Raw genomic sequence first — 19,284 nt, forward strand, 5'->3', positions numbered from 1 at the left:
GGAAACATTTCATTTTGATTTGAATCTAAATTAATAATTTTGGGGGGTGGGGCAGTTTTGAGGGTATTTCCCCCCATCTCTCCCTCCCCCTCCTTTTTCCACTGGAAAAGGATGGGAAGGGCCCAAAACCTGAAAATATTTTGTTTCAAATGAAACCCAAATGAAATTGAAAAATTCCAAACGACCTGGCCATTTTGTGTAAAAACGTTTGTACTGCTCGAAAAGCATTTTTTGTAAGAAATAAAACCCTTTTGGATGAAGACACATGTCTTCCGGCTCCATTCGTGGTTTGCCCTGGAGAATGGAATCATTATAGATAATACATGAGTACAAATTTCTCTAATGTCAACAGGGCCACGCTCAGCCATCGACTCCGACTCGCAATAAGAGGCGGCTGCTGGAAATGGAATCAGGCTAAGCTTTAAAGCAGACGTTGTTTTGAAAAAATACTGTAATTGTAACTTGAGTGTTATGCTGTTCAGTGTGAAGCTCCCCTATCATGGTGTTAGGTGGAGCTGAGAACCAAGAGAGAAGAAAAACCCATTAGCACAATGATGAGATACTGAAGGGGGATGTAATAAAAGTGTAAATTCATAGAGTTGAAGGCCAAAAGGGACCATTACATCAGCTAGTCTTGCTTCCTGCATAACACAGGCCATTAAATTTCACCCAGTTATCTCTGTATTGAGCCCAATAACGTGTGTTTGGCTAAAGTCTCTCTTCCAGAAAGGCTCCAGTCTGGGTCTGAAGACATCAAGAGATGGAGAATCTGCCACTTCCCTGGGGAGTTCGTTCCAAGGATCAGTCATCCTCACAGTTAAACATTTGTCCCTGATTTCTAATTTGAATCAGTCTGGTTTTAACTCCCAGCCGTCTCTCCTTGTTCTGCCATTCTCCACTTCTAACCATGAGGCATAACAATAACGAATGTATTTGCTATTAATGTGATTTTTCGAGTACTTGAACAAGTGCTGGGTACCACATAAATCCACAGTCCTGCCCTGAGGAGGACTAATTTCAGGATGACATAAATGAAGGTAAAAACAGTCCTGGAGATGGATGGAGGACAGAGGAGGATGAAGGTCCATTCACACCCCGATGTTCCCTCACTTCTCATGGGCTCCGTGGCTGGAGTTGAGTGTTGGGTGGGATTTCAATGAGGCAAGGGAGTGGCGTGGAGATGGAAGAAGCATGAGGAAGAAGACGAAAGGGGTATCCAGGGGGGCATTGGCAGAGCAGAGAGGGCTTGAGGGGATGACATAAAAGGGGATGACATCTATCTATCTGTCAGAGTTTTATGCTGTTGCCCATCACAATAGGATCTGGGCACCTTCCATGTAAAATAGTCAAGACCCTAGTGGACTTTCTGGAATCTCTGACGCTTCTCTGTTTTCAGGGACAATCCTTGGGGTAGGATGTTTGGTTCTGATTTGGTTAGGTGTTATTAATTCCACTATTTAACTTTGTTTGTTTATCTGGATAAGTCAGGGGTTCAGTAGATGGCACTACCTGGGTGGGGTGTGTCGTTCTTATGGTGGAAATAAACTTTACCGCCCCCAGCCTCAGGCATTAGTGTCTCCCAAGTGAGCTTACACTAGTGCTGTTCTAAGTCTTGTCCTACCCTTCTCCCAGTGTCGCTGACTCCTCCTGCCTCTTCTTGCATGCTCTTCGGGAGGCGTGTGCACCATTATCTGTGGTGCAACGTGTGATTCTCAGGCACAAAGCAATAATGGTAACAAAGGGGAGGGAAGCGCGCACAAACACCTACGCACAGGTACGCGCATGCCTATGCACGTGCACACATAGACACAGAAACACGCAAATGCACACACGCACATTCTGATCCCATCTCTGACATAGGCCACTGCCGACGTTTTTGTATTCCCACCCACAGGCTGTGGAGAGGAGCTGTCTGAGGGTCCCTGAGCCTGGGGTCTGTTCTCCCCCAGAGCAATTTAGGGAGGGGAGTGCTCTATGGCTTGTGAAACCCGTACAGTACCGGGAACTGAATTGTGGGCACATGCAGAGACAGGGGAGCAGGCAGGATGGTGGGTGACGTGCAGATGCGTGGCCGTTACAAATGCCCAAGATGGATCGGACGGGTTGTGTGGAGGGCTGATGGGGGCTTTAGGGCAGGATGTATGTGGGTGGGGGGTTTTGGAGGTAGGATTGTGGGAGGGTTGGGCGGGGGGGTGGTTACACTCTGTGTGTGTGATCAGGGGAGATGGTGTGCAAGGGACCTGTGTGAGTGGGGAGGGGGTGCAGGCAGGAGAAGGTGTATGGTGGGGCATCTCCCTGGGGCATAGGTAGTGGGTGTGGCGGGATCTTTGTGTTGGTGGGGATGGAGAGGCTGGGCGTGATCTAGGTGTGTCAACAGGTAGGGAGGGCGCTGAGGGTGTCGCCAATGGGATGTGGGATGCGGAGGGGGTGGGTTTAGCAAGCTGAGCAGGACGTGGCTGGGCCATGTGGGGAAGTGGGGGTGTGGGCACTGGGAGGGTGTAGTGGAGTACAGGGGGGACCATGGGGCTAGGTGTTATTTGTGTTACCATACCCGTAGGAACCCCCTGTCATGGCCCAGCCCCCGTTGTGCCAGGCGCTGTACAAACACGGAACAAAATAACAGCCCCCGCCCCAAGGAGCTTCCGATCTAAGTAGAAGACAAGACCCCAGGTGGATACAGACAGACGGGAGAGCACAAGGAATGGGGTTTGGTGGCATGGGGGTGAGACGGGGGGGTGTCTGTGCGTGCAGCTAGGGTGCATGCTGTGTGAACCGTTACACAGGGGAGCCTAGGGGGATGGAGGCCCATCACTTCTGGACAGCACTGGCTTGCACGCACCCCGGAGCTTTGCAAGGTGATTATCATTTCCTGCCGGCTAAAGTGCTCTGGTGCAGGGTGGGGAAGGCATCCAGCAAAGGCAGGTTCCCTGCGCCCCCCGCTCCCCAACACCCTCCCTCCTCTGGGATACCATGCCAGCCAGATGGCCACTGGTTAGTGGAAAGCAGGAGCGACACAGCCACAGCTCCCTTCCGTAGACACGCTCTCCGCTGGGGTTCAAATACACAACTTGTAAATATCTAGGCTCTAAACAGGAGATGGCAGAGATGCTGTCTGAGCAGCTGCCTGGCTGCTGTCCCGGGTCCGAGCCCAGAAAGGGCTCCTCACCAGGGGCCTCTGGGCACTGGAGACACATTCATCAGACTGAGACAGCACCAATCCCTGCTGTAAAATGCAGTATGCGGAGGCGATCAATGCATCGCGCCCTCTGCCCACCCCACCCCCCTGCTCTCCGCACTGGCCCGGCTCCCCAACTACCTCCAGCTCCCCCCAAGCCCCACAGCAGATTAAAGGAGCCCCAATCTCTGAGCTATCCCCCTCGCCAGAGATACAGCCCCTCCTCACCATTCCCTCCCCGCAAAGTGACGCTGCTCTGAGGGGCCTGCACCAGGGACTGGTACAGAGCCCGCTCTGCTCCCACTCAAATCAACAGGAGCCTGCGCACCCCACTCCCAGAAAATCCACTGTCTAGCACTGAGAAATGGGAGCTGCAGCCCGTTGGATCGGGGGTTCCCAGTGGCTCGCTCCTAGCCTGGCGAGGGCCGGAGAGAATAGGCTGCATGTGGGCATGGCTGTAGGTAGGTGCTTGTGAGAGGGGTTGAAACAGGTCAGTTATAATTCCCCTTTCCCCTGAGCTTGGCACCACCGGACTCAGGGTGGCGAGGGCACTGGCCTTCCCAGGCAGAGGGATACAAGAAATAGTCCCAATGGCAGTATTTAGACATCTGTAAAATATGTGGCATATACAGGGCATGTCCTACCCTGCTCCCCCTGAGGGGCTCCCCATCCCAGCCCCCTGCCTGGCTCCCTGGAGGAGCTCTCTATCCCAGCTTCACTGCCCCTCCAGGGGCTCCCCATCCCCTGGAGTTCTCTCTAGCCCTGGAGGTTCCTGCCCCCCCATCGCTCTGAGTGAGGAATATCCCCCTTTTCCCTGCTCTGTCCAAATTCACAGGACCACTCCGAGTAGAGAGCGATGCCGCCCAAGCTCCCCTGTGCTTGCCACCAGCCAGCCCTTCCTTGTCCCCTCTGCTCCCGGGGCCCCTGCCTCGCTGTTCAAGCCACATGGCGCCTTTCTCCTGAGTCACCCGCTGCTTCCCAGAGGCTGCTCCCTTCCCGGAGTATAAATCACCGACTCAGAACACGGGCTCAGCTCACGAAGGGAACAGCGAGCAATTCTCAGGCCCGCCGTCCTTCCCGTGGGAGCCAGCCTGCCCCTCTGGTTGATGGGAATCATTTCCCAGACAAGAGGTGCTTAGCAGGGGAAACAAATGGGGATTGACTGCAGCAAACCTTTCTCCGATGGGAGATACACCAGAGCGCGCTTATGGTTACTGAATAATTTATGCTCAGTGCTCTAATGAGATTAGCAGCCTTTCCTTCCGCACCTCACCTCCTCACGCTGCTCTGGTGGGCCATGACACACTCCATTAGGCTCACTCCACCCTCTGACATCCTGCGTATTAGGACAGCAAAAGCCCAGAGAGCTGATGTTCAAGGTGACCTGCAATGGGGAAAGATTGGGTTTGAGCCCTTACTTTGCTTTGTTGTGTATAAAACCCCCTGAAGTGACGGGGTGGTACAATTCCTTTCGGTTTGGTTTTTGCATCCGAGCTACTGGGCTTGTCTCCCCAGTTTTTCTTTGGAGACTCTATGGAGACCTGGCAGGATTATGATACCACCAGCACCATAGAAGTGAAACCTGAGCAATGGGTGAGGGAGGGAGGTTTAGTCAGACTGAGCTACGTTCCAGTTTGTTGCAATTGAAATGCCCAACAAACAGTAGGTAGAAAGGCATTCTTGGTTAAAGTTTCAACACCTCCATCCCTTCAGTTAAGCACTGTTAAAGCTTTTGCTCCTCGCCTCCACACCCTCCTGGGAGATCTTCTGCAAAAGCAGGGAAGGCAAGGCCTGCTGTTCTGATACTAAAACTTTTGTTAGGGGGTGAAATAAAACCTTCCAGGCTTTATTGATTGGTCATGACGATATTTTGAAAAGGGGAACAACCCCAGAATGTTTTCCTGTGCCAGGTGGGTGTGTTTGAGAGCTGAACAAACAGAGGTGCTGGGAGCTGAGCCGTGCAGAGTACCACCTAAGCCTAGACAATGCTCTGTCTCTCCTGCCCCTCAGCCCAGGCCTAGAAGAAGAGGCAGGCGTGGTCCTGGGGAACTGACACATTAGGAAATGAAAAAGCCCTTGTCCAGAAGCTTCTCTTACTGGCAGCAGAGGGCGGATTGATTTCTCCTCCAGCCACCAGCTGGTACGGAAGGAAGCTTTTTGATGATTGCTGCCTCGGTGTCAGGACTCTTTTCTATGGGGCTTCCCAGGTCACTCCACACCAGCTGAACACAGCCGTACGGAGCTGGAGAGCTCCCTTGGGCAGAGCCCCAGAAAGCCATAATGTCATTCTGCTGGGACACCCTGACTTTGCCATGTCAGCGTCACCTGATATTTATGCCACACGGTGATGCAAAATAACAGGCTGTTGTGCTGTGGTTACAGTCCTGGCCCTTTAAAATCCCTCCTGACCTACTGCAAGGGGATAACTTTGTCACAGGATCTCAGGGCCCTGCCCTGCCCCTTGTGTGTCATTTGCACCTGTGCAAAGTGAGTGTGAAATGCTCCCACCAGTGGGAGTGGAGTGTTCTGCTTCCAGCCACTGCTAACTTGGCTGGGCTGCGAACAGGTAACCTAGAAGTGAATGGCCCATAGCAATTAGAATCATAGAGTATCAGGGTTGGAAGGGACCTCAGGCGGTCATCTAGTCCAACCCCCTGCTCAAAGCAGGACCAATCCCCAGACAGATTTTTGCCCCAGATCCCTAAATGGCACCCTCAAGGATTGAACTCACAAGCCTGGGTTTAGCAGGCCAATGCTCAAACCCCTGACCCATCCCTCTGACCCCCACCCTCTTTGGGCTTAAAACTGCCTCTGGCCTCTGAGGTCAATGTAAAACTGCTGGAAGACCAGATTCAGTCCCCATCCCTCTCTCTCTGCCCCCACAAAGTCTCACCCCCTAGCGCAGGAACTTTCTCCTCTGCAGCCTCTGACCAGCCTGCAAGTGCCTCTCTGCCTCTCCATTTCATCTCAGCTCCTTGATCTGTGCTCCCCTCCCGGTGCACTCTCACCACCCTCCTCAGGCATTCACTGTATGGGTGGATGCTGAGGCCAGATTTTCCAAAGAGTTCAGTATCCCACATGCACCCATCATGGGCTCTTCTGCAGATTGGGCCACTTGTTTGGGTGACTCCGTGGGAGCTGATCTCTCAAAATCCCCTTTTGCTGCAGTGCATGGGGCTAAGAAGTGACCCAAGCTGCGATTCCACCTATATCTAACGCCGCGTGGTGTTTTCTGTCTCCTCCACAGGTACAAGAGTGTAGTGACCCCCAGACGAGCAGCTGCGGCCATCGCTTGCTGCTGGATCGTTTCCCTGCTCGTGGGACTGACCCCCATGTTTGGCTGGAACAACCTGAACAAGATGAGGAGGACTCAGGAGGCAAACGCCAGCCACACGGCGTTCGTCATCGGGTGCAAGTTCGAGAATGTCATCAGCATGGAGTACATGGTCTATTTCAACTTCTTTGTCTGGGTGCTGCCTCCCTTGCTGCTGATGCTCATCATCTACCTGGAGGTCTTCAACCTGATCCGCAAGCAGCTCGACAAGAAGGTCTCCTCCAACTCATCGGATCCTCAGAAATATTATGGGAAGGAGCTGAAGATCGCCAAGTCCTTGGCACTGGTCCTCTTCCTGTTTGCACTGAGCTGGCTCCCGCTGCACACGCTCAACTGCATCACCTTGTTTTGCCCGTCCTGCCAGACTCCCAGCATCCTGACGTACATTGCTATTTTCCTGACTCACGGCAACTCGGCCATGAACCCCATCGTCTACGCCTTCCGGATCCAAAAATTCAGGACCACGTTCCTGCAAATCTGGCACCAGTACATCTGCTGTGAAACCGACAAGAACACTAACAACCTAGACAACACCGAGCTAGGCAACTGGCCGCTAGAGAGAGCCGTCCCAGATGTGCCGTACCTTGATTTACAAAAGTCCCTTTAATGTCCAAAGAGCAAACTTGTCTTCACCCCCTCCACACGCACACAATTGTAAATGACTAGTATGGGGAGGGGGCAGCAGTGACCCAGGAGACCTGAGATGGTCAGACCAAGCAGATGTTTACCTGAGCTAGCATAGGGCATTATTTATTCACAGCCATTGTACTGTTCTGATATTGTAGCCTGCACTGTTCTTTTTTTTTTTAGGGCGAAGTGTATCTAGGTATTCAAGGGGAATTGTACAGACAAGGATGTGATTTATCTTTAACTCAAATAAAAAAGGAAGACAGCAGCTCTGCAGCATTACGGACGGGTTCTCGCTCCCGGGGTCTCACTGCGGTGCTCGCTCTTAGAACTGGGACAGCCAGAGGCTGCTCAAAACTAAAAGGATTATGAGACGGGAGAGGGGCACAGAGCGGGACAAGGGGGAAGTGGCTTCAGGTTGTAAATATCCCCATGTCCCTCTCTCCTACATCTCCCATAAGGATTCCTGTGATGCTGCCCCTCCCCTCATCAAGGGGGAGAGAGTGGTGCATCATGGGAGATGTAGTCCCACCAAGGAGTCCAGTGTGTAATAGAGAATGGGAGCATAAGGCACCCAAACTATTACTCCCATGAGGCACCGTGGCACCATGTTGAATAGAAACATTTCAAAATTTGACCAAATTATTTTGCTGAAAAGTTAATTATCTGAGGGGAAAAAACCCTTATTTTCCAACCAGATTTAGGTAGACAACATGGGGGCTAAGTTGCCCAAGTCTAGCAGGTCAGGCATCCGGTATGAAGCCAGAGAGTTGTATTTTTGTAAAGGTTTGTCCCTGTCCAGTACCGGATGTGGCTCTGCCCCCGGCAGAATGACCTCATATGCACAGTGCATGCAAGGTCACAATGGTTCATGTCAGGTCATGGCGGCAGGGTATGCCCGGTATTCTGGGGATGTGTCAGAGGCCACCCTGTCCTGCCTGCACTAGTGGAGTTGGGACACCTGAAACTCCCAGTGCAGATGCTCAGCCGGGGACTCTGGGGACTCTGAGACGGGAGAGGATGAGCCCATGGGGACTGCAAATAGGTGGCCTCTCTGTCTACACTGAACCCACAACTTGCTTCCAGGCAGCCCTCCGATGTGGAGCCTAGCCCAGACCTTAACCATGCTTCATAACCCGGCTAAGACAGGGCCTGACGGGACACAGGGCTACTTTTAGCTGCAGCTTCTCTCGCTTGTGCCTTGGTCTGCGTGCTGAGCTGGAGGCCTTCCCGAGGTAAGCGAGGTTGGCTTCCTCAGGTTCGTAAGCCTGAGTTGGTTGCTCTGGAAGCTCTGGAGCCAGATGGCGCCTGTATGTAGATGCCGCAATGGTGTAAATACACAGACAGCCTTAGCCAGTGCTGCCAGGTGAAGGACATAGCAGGCCATGATCTGTAGTCTGGCAGATATTCAGGCTGCCCTTTAGTGGCGCTGGCCAAAGCAGAAGCCATCTGCCCCCAGACTCCATTGTGGTAGGAGCTTGTATCATGGGGGCTGCAGCCTCTTCACATGCTTTGAATGGTGAGTCACTGTTCTGAGCTCTGAGCTCCCCATGAAAGTCTTACACCCGAGGGAGAGCATGCGCCCCAGAGCTGCAACATCCCCAGCCCCAGGAAGGCTTTTCGCCGACATGTAGCTACCCACCACAGCGTGGGCACAGCCTGCTTTTCACTGTGACGGGCAGCTACATGTACGCTGCAGCCGGTGGTGTGTAATGTAGACGTGGCCATTGTTGCTTGCACCCAGCTTACCAGATGGTCCAGATTGTGCCGTATTAGTGACCTGTCCTTTATCACTTTATCTTGTGCAAACTTTATCACTCATTATTTGAAGTTTTCTTCCAGGTCATTGGTAAAGATGTTAAATGGCGTAGGGTCAAGAACCGATTCCTGTGGGACCCCCACTGGAAACAGACCCGCTCAGTGATGATTCCCCCACTGGAAACAGACCCGCTCAGTGATGATTCCCTGCTCACAATTACATTTTGAGAGCTAGCTGTGAGTCAGTTTTTAATCCATTTAATATGTGCCATGTTGATTTTGTATTATTCTAGTTCCTTAATTGAAATTGCATTCAGTACCAAGTCAAATGCCTTACAGAAGTCTAACTATATTACATTAACACTATTACCTTTATCAGCAAACTTGTAATCTTATCCAAAAAAAAGATATGCAATTACTTTGACAGGCTCTGTTTTCCATAAGCCCGTGGTGATTGGTACTAATTATATTCCCCTCCTTTAGTTCTTTATTAATTGACTCCTGTATCAGCCGCCCCATTATCTTGCCCGGGATCGATGTCAGACTGACAGGCCTATAATTACCCAGGTTGTCCCATTTATACTTTTTCAATATTGGCACAGCACTAGCTTTCTTCCACTCCTCCGGAACTTCCCCAGAGTTCCAAGACAAGTTGAAAAAAATCAACATTAACAGCACAGCAAAGTCTTCAAACAAGTCTTAAAATTCTTGGCTGCATGTTATTCAGACCTGCTGATTTTAAAATGTCTGACTTTAGTAACTGCTGTTTAACATCCTCCTGAGTTACTGTTGGGAGGGAAAGTATTTCATTATCATTATATGATATAACTACTTCAATCTGTCTTTTTCCCCCAAATACAAAACAGAAATACTTATTGAACACTTCTGCCTTTTCTGCATTATTATTAATAATTCTACCATTTTAATTTAGTAATGGACCAGTGCCATGGTTAGGATTCCTTTTGTTCTTTATATATTTCAAATACTCCTTATTGTCCTTAACTCCATTGGCCATAGATTTCTCCTTGCATCTTTTTGCTTCCCTTATCAATTTTATACAGTTCCTTCTTTCTAATTTATATTCATTGCTATCAATTTCCCCTTTTTTCCATTTATTTATATACATAATATATAATATTGTATAGCTGCTTTCACTTCCCCTCTAAGGAAGGTTGGTTTTTCAATCAATGTAGCCTTCTTTCTCCATTGTGAGATTATGGCTTTTGGGGCATTTAGTAAAGACCAGCTCCCAATTATCATTCACATTTTTCTGTTTAAATTCTTTCTCCCAGCTGTTTTGGCTCATAGTTGTTTTCATCTTGGCTGACACACCAGGGACCTCCAGAGCTAAAAGCATGTTCTGCTCCACCTTGAGTTAAAGGGTCAAGCTTGTCTAACAAACTCACATCCTCTGTGGATCCAGCACAGAATGGTACCTCTAAAACACACGAACCAATGGGTTACATAAGATTTCCCTAGGCTTGTATTTGCTCTCCTATCCCATTTGAGCTGTAGGAGAACCCTCCAAGCAGTTATGGGCTTTGCCTGGCCTAATGGTAGCTGCATTCTCCACTGGCATAGATGCCAGGAGTCATCATTTCCACAAGCACAGTATTTGACAGAAACTTCCAATATCGTGCTATCTCCCAGTGCTCTCACTTGCTTTAAAATCTCCAGTGACCAACAACCTGGAGAATGTTCAACCTCCAGGCAGCCTCTATAACCAAGTAAACAAATACACAGACCTAAAAAAGTCTTTGTTAATTAACCTTAACTCTGCCCCCATAATCCTGCACACTGTCTGCCTAACTGGTGTGGAAGGGTTCGCTGGCATCAACCACTGCAGCTTTAGAAATATTTGAAATGGCTGACTTTCAATGATAACATTACACAAACTACAAACATGCTCTCCTTCAGGATAAGTGGGTAAATTGAGAATTAGGGTTAGACTTGAGGTTGGTTTTAGAATCTCTTCATTTTCACGTCTCTTTGTTTGTAAAACACCATGCTAATAATGTTGTTTCAACTCAAGCACTCTTTAGTCACTTCTATAACTCTGTCTTCCAAGACTTTAATTTAGCAAAAATGTGGCACGAATGAGTGCACATGACCTGCACTGGGTGACGTGTTCCCATCAGGCAGCCTCTAGGATGTTTGTAGTTTATTGCTGATGTCGTTGTAGATCATGGGGCCTTGTTCCCACTTTGAATTATATTCAGCCAAGCGGCCAGGTTCCTGTAATCAACGTGTTTAGCTAGGACTTGCAAAGGTGCCCAGAGGCCCTTGGGCTGGGAGGCTCATAAATGAAAGGCCACTCTGATGATTGTTCTCAGCAGAGTTCTGCAAAATTTTTCCACTCTGTGACCTCTGGAGAGAACTCTGTATTTGAGGAGGCAGGTCAGTGCCCTCACCCATGGCTTCACATTGCAGCGAACTCACTTAGTACCGGTTACCCTTCAGAGTCATAGATTCCAAGGCCATAAGGCACCACTCTGATCGTCAAGTCTGACCTCCTACATAACATAGGCCTGAGAACTTCCCCATAATCATTCCTAGAGCAGATCTTTTAGAAAAACATCCAGTCTTGATTTAAAAATAGTCAGTGATGGAGAATCCACCTCAACCCTTGGTAAATTGTTCCAATGGTTAATTACCCTCCCTGTTAACAATTTAAACCTTGTTTCTCCTCTGAACTTGTCTGGCTTCAACTTCCAGCCATTGGGTCGTGTTAGACCTTTGTCTGCTAGTCTGAAGAGCCCATTATTAAATATCTGTTCTCCATGTAGGTGCTTATAGATGGTGATAGAGTGATCAGATGTCCCGATTTTATAGGGACAGTCCCGATTTTTGGGTCTTTTTCTTATATAGGCTCCTATTACCCCCCACCCCCGTCCCGATTTTTCACATTTGCTGTCTGGTCACCCTAAGTTACAGTGATCAAGTCACCCGTTAACCGTCTCTTTTTTAAGCTGAATAGATTGAGCTCCTGGAGTCTATCACTCTGAGGCATGATTTCTAATCCTTTAATCATTCTCCTGGCTTGTCTCTGAGCCCTCTCCAATTGATCAACATCCATCTTGAATTGTGGACACCAGAACCGGACATAGGATTCCAGCAGCGGTGGCACCTATTTGAGAGTTCCCCCTTCATTACTATCAACTTCTCCTTTCTTCCATTTGTACATATTATTTTTTATAACTGTCTTCACTTCCCCTCTAAACCGGGTCATTTTTTTAAACTAGTATGACCTTCTTCCTTGATTGTGGGATTGTGGCTTTTGGGCATCTAGTAACGTGGTCTTAAACAATTTCCAATTATCCTTCATATTTTTCTTATTACATTTTCCCCCAGATTATTTGGTTCATAAATATTTTCAACTTTCTGCAACTGGCCCTTTAAAATCACTAAATATATATTACTGGTTTGGACGTTATTCTATTTGCACATAAATACGAGCAAATCATGATCACTCGTACCTAAGCTACCACTGATTTTTAGTTCTGTGATCAATTCCTCTTTACTTGTCAAGAGAAGGTCTAATATAACCCACCCCCCCCCCACCCCCCGGATTGAATGCGACATTGTGAGTTAGAAATTTGTCATCTATAATTTTTAGAAATTCTGAGGCTGTTTGAGTACTGGCAGCATGTGACCTCCAGCAGATGTCACTCAAATTGAAGTCCCCCATGATCAGGCAGTCTTTTTTCCCTACACACTACAGATAGGTGCTTAAGGAGCCAGTTATCCTGCTCCCTAGTGTGATTTGATGGTCATGTGCTGACACCAACTAATATCCCATCTTGTGCTTTAGGACGTTGATCCATAAGCATTCAGGATAATCTTTTTCTGAGCTATCTGTGACTCGGAAACAGATAGTGCCATTTTTGGCATACAGTGCCACTTTTGCCTGCTCAATCCTTCCTAAATAGGTTATAATCATTGATTTTAAGATACCAGTCATAGGTTTCAATAATAGCAACTAGATCAAAGTTGCATCTGAAGAAGTGAGGTTCTTACCCACGAAAGCTTATGCTCCCAATACTTCTGTTAGTCTTAAAGGTGCCACAAGACCCTCTGTTACTTTTTACAGATTCAGACTAACACGGCTACCCCTCTGATACTAGATCAAAGTTATGCTCCTAAAATGTGGTATTGATCTTTAAAGCACAATGAGGAAGCCGAGTGGTCCAGTGGATACAGCAGTGAAATGGGACTCGGGAGTCCTTGATTCTATCCCTGGTTCTGCTACTGGGTGACCTTGGGATCACCGACCTTCTCTGTGCTTCAGTTTTCCCATCTGTAAAATGGGGATAATGATAATGACCTCTTTGGTAAAGTGCTTAGAGATGTACTGATGAAAGGTCCTGTACTGTACTGTATAAAAACTAGGGATTATAATGTTCAGAATTCATGAATCAGCCCTTCCCTCCCAAAAACCATCAGACTGGTTCAAAAAAAATCATGGTATATTAAACACAGTAATGACCGGGGGTTCTTCTTTTGCCTTCTGGTGTTGGAGCCTTTCGGGATCACATTTTCCAGCTTTTCTGCCCCCCAGGTAAAAGGGGTTAGAAATGTTTTACAACTGAAATATGAGCCTCCCATGTAATCCCTGACTCCAGGAGCTGGGGCTTTAACGTCAGGAGACTTGTGCTAAAATCAGTGTGAGAACCAGCAACGCTACCATGACGGGGAAGGTTCCACACGGGACGCAGGATACACGGTCACCCAGCTCCTGAACACTTGGGGATGGTGAGGGGGCTTTGGTGGTGGGTGTGATGATGACCACACACAGCCCCATACACTCAACGCAGTACACCTCTTTCTTGTGCGAGTGGCAATCCATGGACACAGCTGTGCCATGGGGAATACTGATCTGTATCAAAAGTAGGGTAAGGGCCTTGGTGTAATTACTGGGGTGATTTTAGAACTGGGAGGGAGGGGGTGGGCTGGTTTTACTGTTGAATTTCCTGCACTTGTATGTGCTGAACGGGAGCTGCACCGCTAAGCACAGGAGGCCGCAGCCGGACAGTGTGTTTGAGATGGAGAACAGCCCGTGGGAGGTGGAGAAGAGAGACCCGGCCCATGCGAGCTCTAAAGGGGCAGGACGTGAGTTGTTAATCTTGCTTTTTCCCGAAAGGAGCTGCGTTCCCGAAGGTGCAACACAGGCACCGGGGCCGGGGCTGGATGCATAGGGCGTTGCTAGTGAGCAGTAGAGCCTTTCACCTGCAGGGCGCCAGTCTGAATCCAACACCCCCGTTCCCCCCAAGCGCTTGACTGCACCATCGGGAATTATATTTCTTTGTTCTCATCTAAGAGCTAGTTGGTGGCTCCTATACAAAGTGCTTTGCATAGATCGATGTGGGTGGCGCTCGGGCTGCAAGGAGGCCATTCCCTGGGGATTGCCGTCATGATGATGATGTGAGTTTGGTGGGTCCCAGTTCACATCCCAAACCCACCTCCAGGCTTTGCACTAGATTTAGGTGACGTCTGCACTGCAGCAAATGTAGACACACTCACGCCAGCTTTACTCTAGCTAGGTCGGGTGCTGAGAGGCCGTGGCAGCACAGGCTAATCAATACGTACCCAGGGTTCCAGGCAGGTGTCTACGGCCCTGGCTTAAGCAGCTTCCCCGCTATCGGTACCCGAGCTTAGCTAGATTAAAGCTGGCTCGGGGATGTCTACACGTGCTGCAGTCACATCCCTTGATTGCAGTTTGGTATGACCCTGACTGAAGATGGGTCATTTCATGAGTGCTCCTGCAGTGGGGGCTGAAATCACCTGGCTCGCTCTGCCTGGCGAGAGCTGGCGACACCGTGCTTGGCGCGCACACATCGTGGGCGAGGGTGAAGGCAGATAAAACACAAACTAACCAGGAGTTCGTTTAAAAACCAAACAGCTCGTGATTTTTCAGCCAGTCCCAGGATATCTGGGGGCCTGATGCTTTGACCTTGCCAGGTTGGTGACGCTGAACCCGATGGCCATGGCGTGTGGCCGACAAGTGCGTATAGCTACCAAGCCCCTCGCTGTCCTGCTCTGCCCACCCTGGGGACACGGGCTGTGGGGTGCATCACCCAGAACTGTGCGCCTGTGGGCTGGGGAGATTCTCCCGGGCCTGGCTCCCCTGTTCAGCATCGGAGGCCGAGTACAAATGGCCAAGGGAGAGGAGCGCTCTCCAAGCTCTTTGGCGCTGGGGCCCCCGAATGTGCCGCCCAGGTGGCTGATGCACCCAGCTCCACTGGCATCGCTCGCTGGCAGCTGTTTAATGCACCTGCCTGCAGAGATGGGGGGAGGGAAATTGGTCCAATGGCGCCCTCTGGTGGGTGAAGTAACGTGAGGGAGCTGCCCTGTGACCGCTGCTCTGGAGTGCAGGGTGGGGCTGGTGAGGGTGGTGAATGCTCGGGCTGGGGCTGGAGGCTGCCTGTGCCAGTTCCCAGCTCCCAAGGTGCCTGTGGACATTGGGAATGGGGCAGCAGGAAGGGGGGTCAGCAGAAGCGGGGTCCCCTATATCGGGGTGGGCTGCAAGGACAGTGGGATGGACCACAGCGGTGGGGAGGGGTGTCTTCAACACGGCCTGGCTGGGGTCCCGCTGCGAGTCCTTCCCAGGGCAGCAGGGCTGAGCTTGGAGGCTGGCATTGCTGAGCCAAGGGTGGTGGAGTAGGAGGCCCCTTAACTGTAAGGTGTGACCCTTTCCTAGTGTGTATCCCAGGGATGCAGCTGGGCCTGGGGAGGCCATGTTCCAGTGGCAGGCCGGGGGCAGAGCGGCAGGGCCAGGGCTAGCTGTCCGGCCCTGCAGCCTGGCACCCTAGTGCACTTGCCCCTGGGGAAGGCCCTTGTTCAGACGCGTCCTCCAGCTCTTCAGTCTGTGCCTTTCAGCCGTTCCCACACACCCAGGGTTAGAAAGAGCCGGCAGCCCAATTCCCCAGTGCTCCCACAGATGCGGGAATTCATCAGTGCCATATGGCCCCTTCATGGCAGCTATGCCAGTGCCAAGCAGCCCCAGAACAGCTGTCCAGCTGTCCCCGCCCTGGGAGATTCTCCACATGCATGGACTCGCTGCCAGGGACAGAGCTGATGCCACCAGTCCCAAACATCCCCTGCAGGAGGTGTGCTGGGGACCGGGCTGGGACATGCCTAAACCCCAGCTCCTCTGCAGTGCTGCAGCCTGTAGGGACCACGGCAGCAGAGTGCATGATAAAGCAGCCTGTAAAGCTGACCTAGCCCCTGGGGGGCAGTGTGCCTTGAACGGGTATTAAACTGGCTGGGGGGGAGAGGGGAGCGGGCAGCTGCTTTGTGATTTGTCCCCAGCCTCAGACAGACAGTCTCTACACAGGTGAGCTTTGATCTTTTGTCGGCGCCATTGCACAAACCTGCTACCAAGACAATTTTTTAGCAGGTGGAAAGAAAACTAATCCCCAGCTTGTCTGATGCGTGGTGGGGATTCGGTATATCAGAACATGTGTAGTGTGCTACAAATGCTGAGCATTACTCCTCTGCTTTGCCACGTTATTACCTAATATCCAAGGTTTGCTCCAGATTCTGTTTGAAATATCTGAGCTGGTTTGGCCAGCTGACACTGCTGATTTACACCAACCAGCCCCAGTCAGGGACCAGGACCCAGGGCACTAGGTGCAATGCAAGCAGATTCCCTCCCTGAGTTATTCGGACAAGGCCAGAGGGCCATTGTTTCTGTCTGCCCGCATGCAGTGACTCTCCTGTAAGCAAGAGGAATTCATGCTTCGCTGTCTGGTGGATTTGTGTCTGGCACAAGCCATTGTTAACGGATACTTGACATACAGCCTGTATGGCTGCAGGGCTGTGACCACTGACTTGGCTTGATTGTTGAATGACTGAATGGGGAAAAAATGATTGGGTTGAGACGACTGCATAAGGAGATTAAAGCCCTTTCACTGCCATCCAGTTACCAGTATTTTTTTTTTAACCTGATGGATCAGTCTAGGGTTTATGTTAATAAACAACGTCTGACCTGAGCAGTCTCCGATCTGTAAGTAATGAAACTTCCTCACTGTTATTGAGTTATTGTTAGTTAAAGGGTTTTATTCCATCTCCCTGTAGCATATTGATGCATTTTATCATGCCCGCTTCTAGCTACTGAGAATAGATGGGGCTTGTTAACTCACAAAGGGGCTATGGGCCACCAGTTGTTGTGTAGCAGGGATATTATTTTCCTTTTATATATTGTGCCATATGTGAATTGCCCTTTTCAGCACCCGCTTAGTGAGCACTCTGCTGGGGATTTTGTGTTATTCAAGGTACAGAACATTTGGGACGCTGCTGTGCGTTATTCTATCCGGGTTCAGGGATTAGCCCAATGTTCTACCACGCAGGCTGCAAGAGATAACAACTGAGGTGCCCGCAAATATACTTTTAATACAGGGGAATGCGCAGCTCTCAGATTTCTAGGAGGCAGGACACGTTGCAGGGAAATTCTAGCTTACTCTGGGTTCAGGATGAGCTTTGCAATGTTTTGGGGTGAGTTCCTGGCCCCAGCGATGCTAATGTCTGAACCCAGTTGGCTTCTGCAGGGGCACCCTTTGTGTTTCATTCCGCTGGGAATTTTAAAACTAGAAGGAAGCAATTGCAGTTGGTCTGATGAATGTGTCAGGGAGCTCGGTTGCTTTGGAAAGTCAGCCTGGATCATGTTCAATAGCTTATGTTGCTGAGACCTTTATGAATTAAACCCGCAGCATAATGTGAACCCCATGCTCTTGGGCTACATGGTGCCCCCAAGATCCCGACGTGGAGGAGACCCCGCCATCACCACCGATCGACCCCCGTGCATGGAAAGAGGGCTCAGGTAAAATCTGCGGCCGCATTCCCCTTTCCAGGATTCCTGACGCCCAGCCCTACGCTCGCTCCAAAGGTGTCACTGTCTGCTGGCTTTCCTTTGCCCTGGGGGGCCCGTCCGCTCTAGGGCACCATAAAGCAGCCGCCTAGAAATGCTGCTTATTGTATATGAAACACGATATCCCAGGGCACAACAGCGCTTCAAGGGAGCAATGCCTCTGTGGCGCATGGGGTACTTGGGTATCCTTCCTTGAGACCCCGGGGAAGCAGCAGTGTCTGCTGCAGGTTCTGGGAGGGAGTGATCATCGTATCATAGCGTCCCATCACGAAGGGGGGGTCAGAGGTAGGAGGCCCTGCAGATCAGTGGAGGCATGGGGGGAAGCTGGCAGAAGGAAGGGGTCTGTGTGAGACCAAGCCCTGAGTTACCCAGCTAATGTCTCTGCTTCCCAGGCTTTGTGCCTTTCACGGGTGGGTTGCAGATGTTGGGTGAGTCTCAGAGCCCCTGGAGATGGGTTAGGGGTATAGAGATCAGTGTTCAGGGGTGGGCTCTGTGTGAGACCCCAGCCAGCTACAGCAAGGCAATGCACCCCTCCGGGGTAAAAGGCAGCTGCTGGTTTAAAGTGCCCAGCAAGGCTACGCCGCAGTGCAGGGTAGGACGTGAAGAATAACGCTGTACGCAGCTGGGATGGGGGCAGAGCGGGTAAGGGGCAGAGGGTGGAGAGGCAGCCGTGCTCTGCACTGAGCCTGCAGGGCTGAGGCGGGGAAAGGGAATTCTCTCTGCAGCGAGGGTGGGTGCAGAAGGGGCAGTTTGGAGGGGAAGGCAGCAGCGTCACGAGCCGACAGCCCTGCTCCTGCCACACACTCCATTTCCACCAGGCCAGGGCCAGCGTTTCACCAGCGCTCAGTGCAATCGATGCTGGTTGGGTGCTGAGTTCTTTGGAAAATCGGGCCCCGGAGGTGGGCCCTGAGCGCCTGAAAACGTGGCCTGAAATGCTCCGGCCCTCAGTTTCCCAGCTCTGCAGAAAGAAAGCAGCAGCGTGGCCCCCAGCTCGCGGCTGGGGTGTTAGCTAGTTAAGGAACAGCGACATCAGCTGAGGCAGCCGGGCCACTTCCTGCAGCACAGCGGGACCGGACCCCCCACTGTCCTGCAGCCAGGACTAAGGCCGTAAAACGGCACATTGCATGCTGAGATCTTTAGCAAATCTGCTCCCGTGTGCTTGCCCTCCCGTTCCCCCCAGGGGTCAGCAACGTGTCCGTACAAAGACACAAGTGTCTGTGGTAAACATGTTGAGGTCCATGGTAATGAACGACATAACCCTCCCGATGTCCGTCACTAAGTCCGGTAATTTTGTCAAGCGTCCATCGCGCAACATGGTGGTGCCGACCCCTGGTTCCCCCCACCCATCTGACTGTCCCCTGTCCACTCCCCATCATCCTCACGGATCCCATTTCATCTGCCGCCCCCCAGCGCTTCCTCTGCCTCATGGCTTTGCTAACGCCTGCGCGCCGCACCCTGGCTGCCTGCTCGTGCCGCTCCTTGCACAGGGACCCAGCAGCAGCTTTCCCCAGAGGAGGGTGACGG

At 50.9% G+C, this 19,284-nt stretch overlaps 1 protein-coding gene across 1 annotated transcript in view; it reads left to right on the plus strand.

Annotated features, from left to right (window-relative positions):
- ADORA1 (adenosine A1 receptor) overlaps positions 1–7,116 on the plus strand; it is a 73,353-nt gene extending 66,237 nt beyond the window's left edge. Inside the window, exon 2 of the mRNA XM_065403908.1 lies at positions 6,423–7,116. Coding sequence (XP_065259980.1) covers positions 6,423–7,116 — 694 coding nt within the window. The remainder of the gene's footprint in view (positions 1–6,422) is intronic.
- The last annotated feature ends 12,168 nt before the right edge of the window (positions 7,117–19,284 follow it).

This window comes from Emys orbicularis, chromosome 4 (genome assembly GCF_028017835.1).
Source record: "Emys orbicularis isolate rEmyOrb1 chromosome 4, rEmyOrb1.hap1, whole genome shotgun sequence".
In the NCBI taxonomy this organism is placed as follows: Eukaryota; Metazoa; Chordata; order Testudines; family Emydidae; genus Emys; species Emys orbicularis.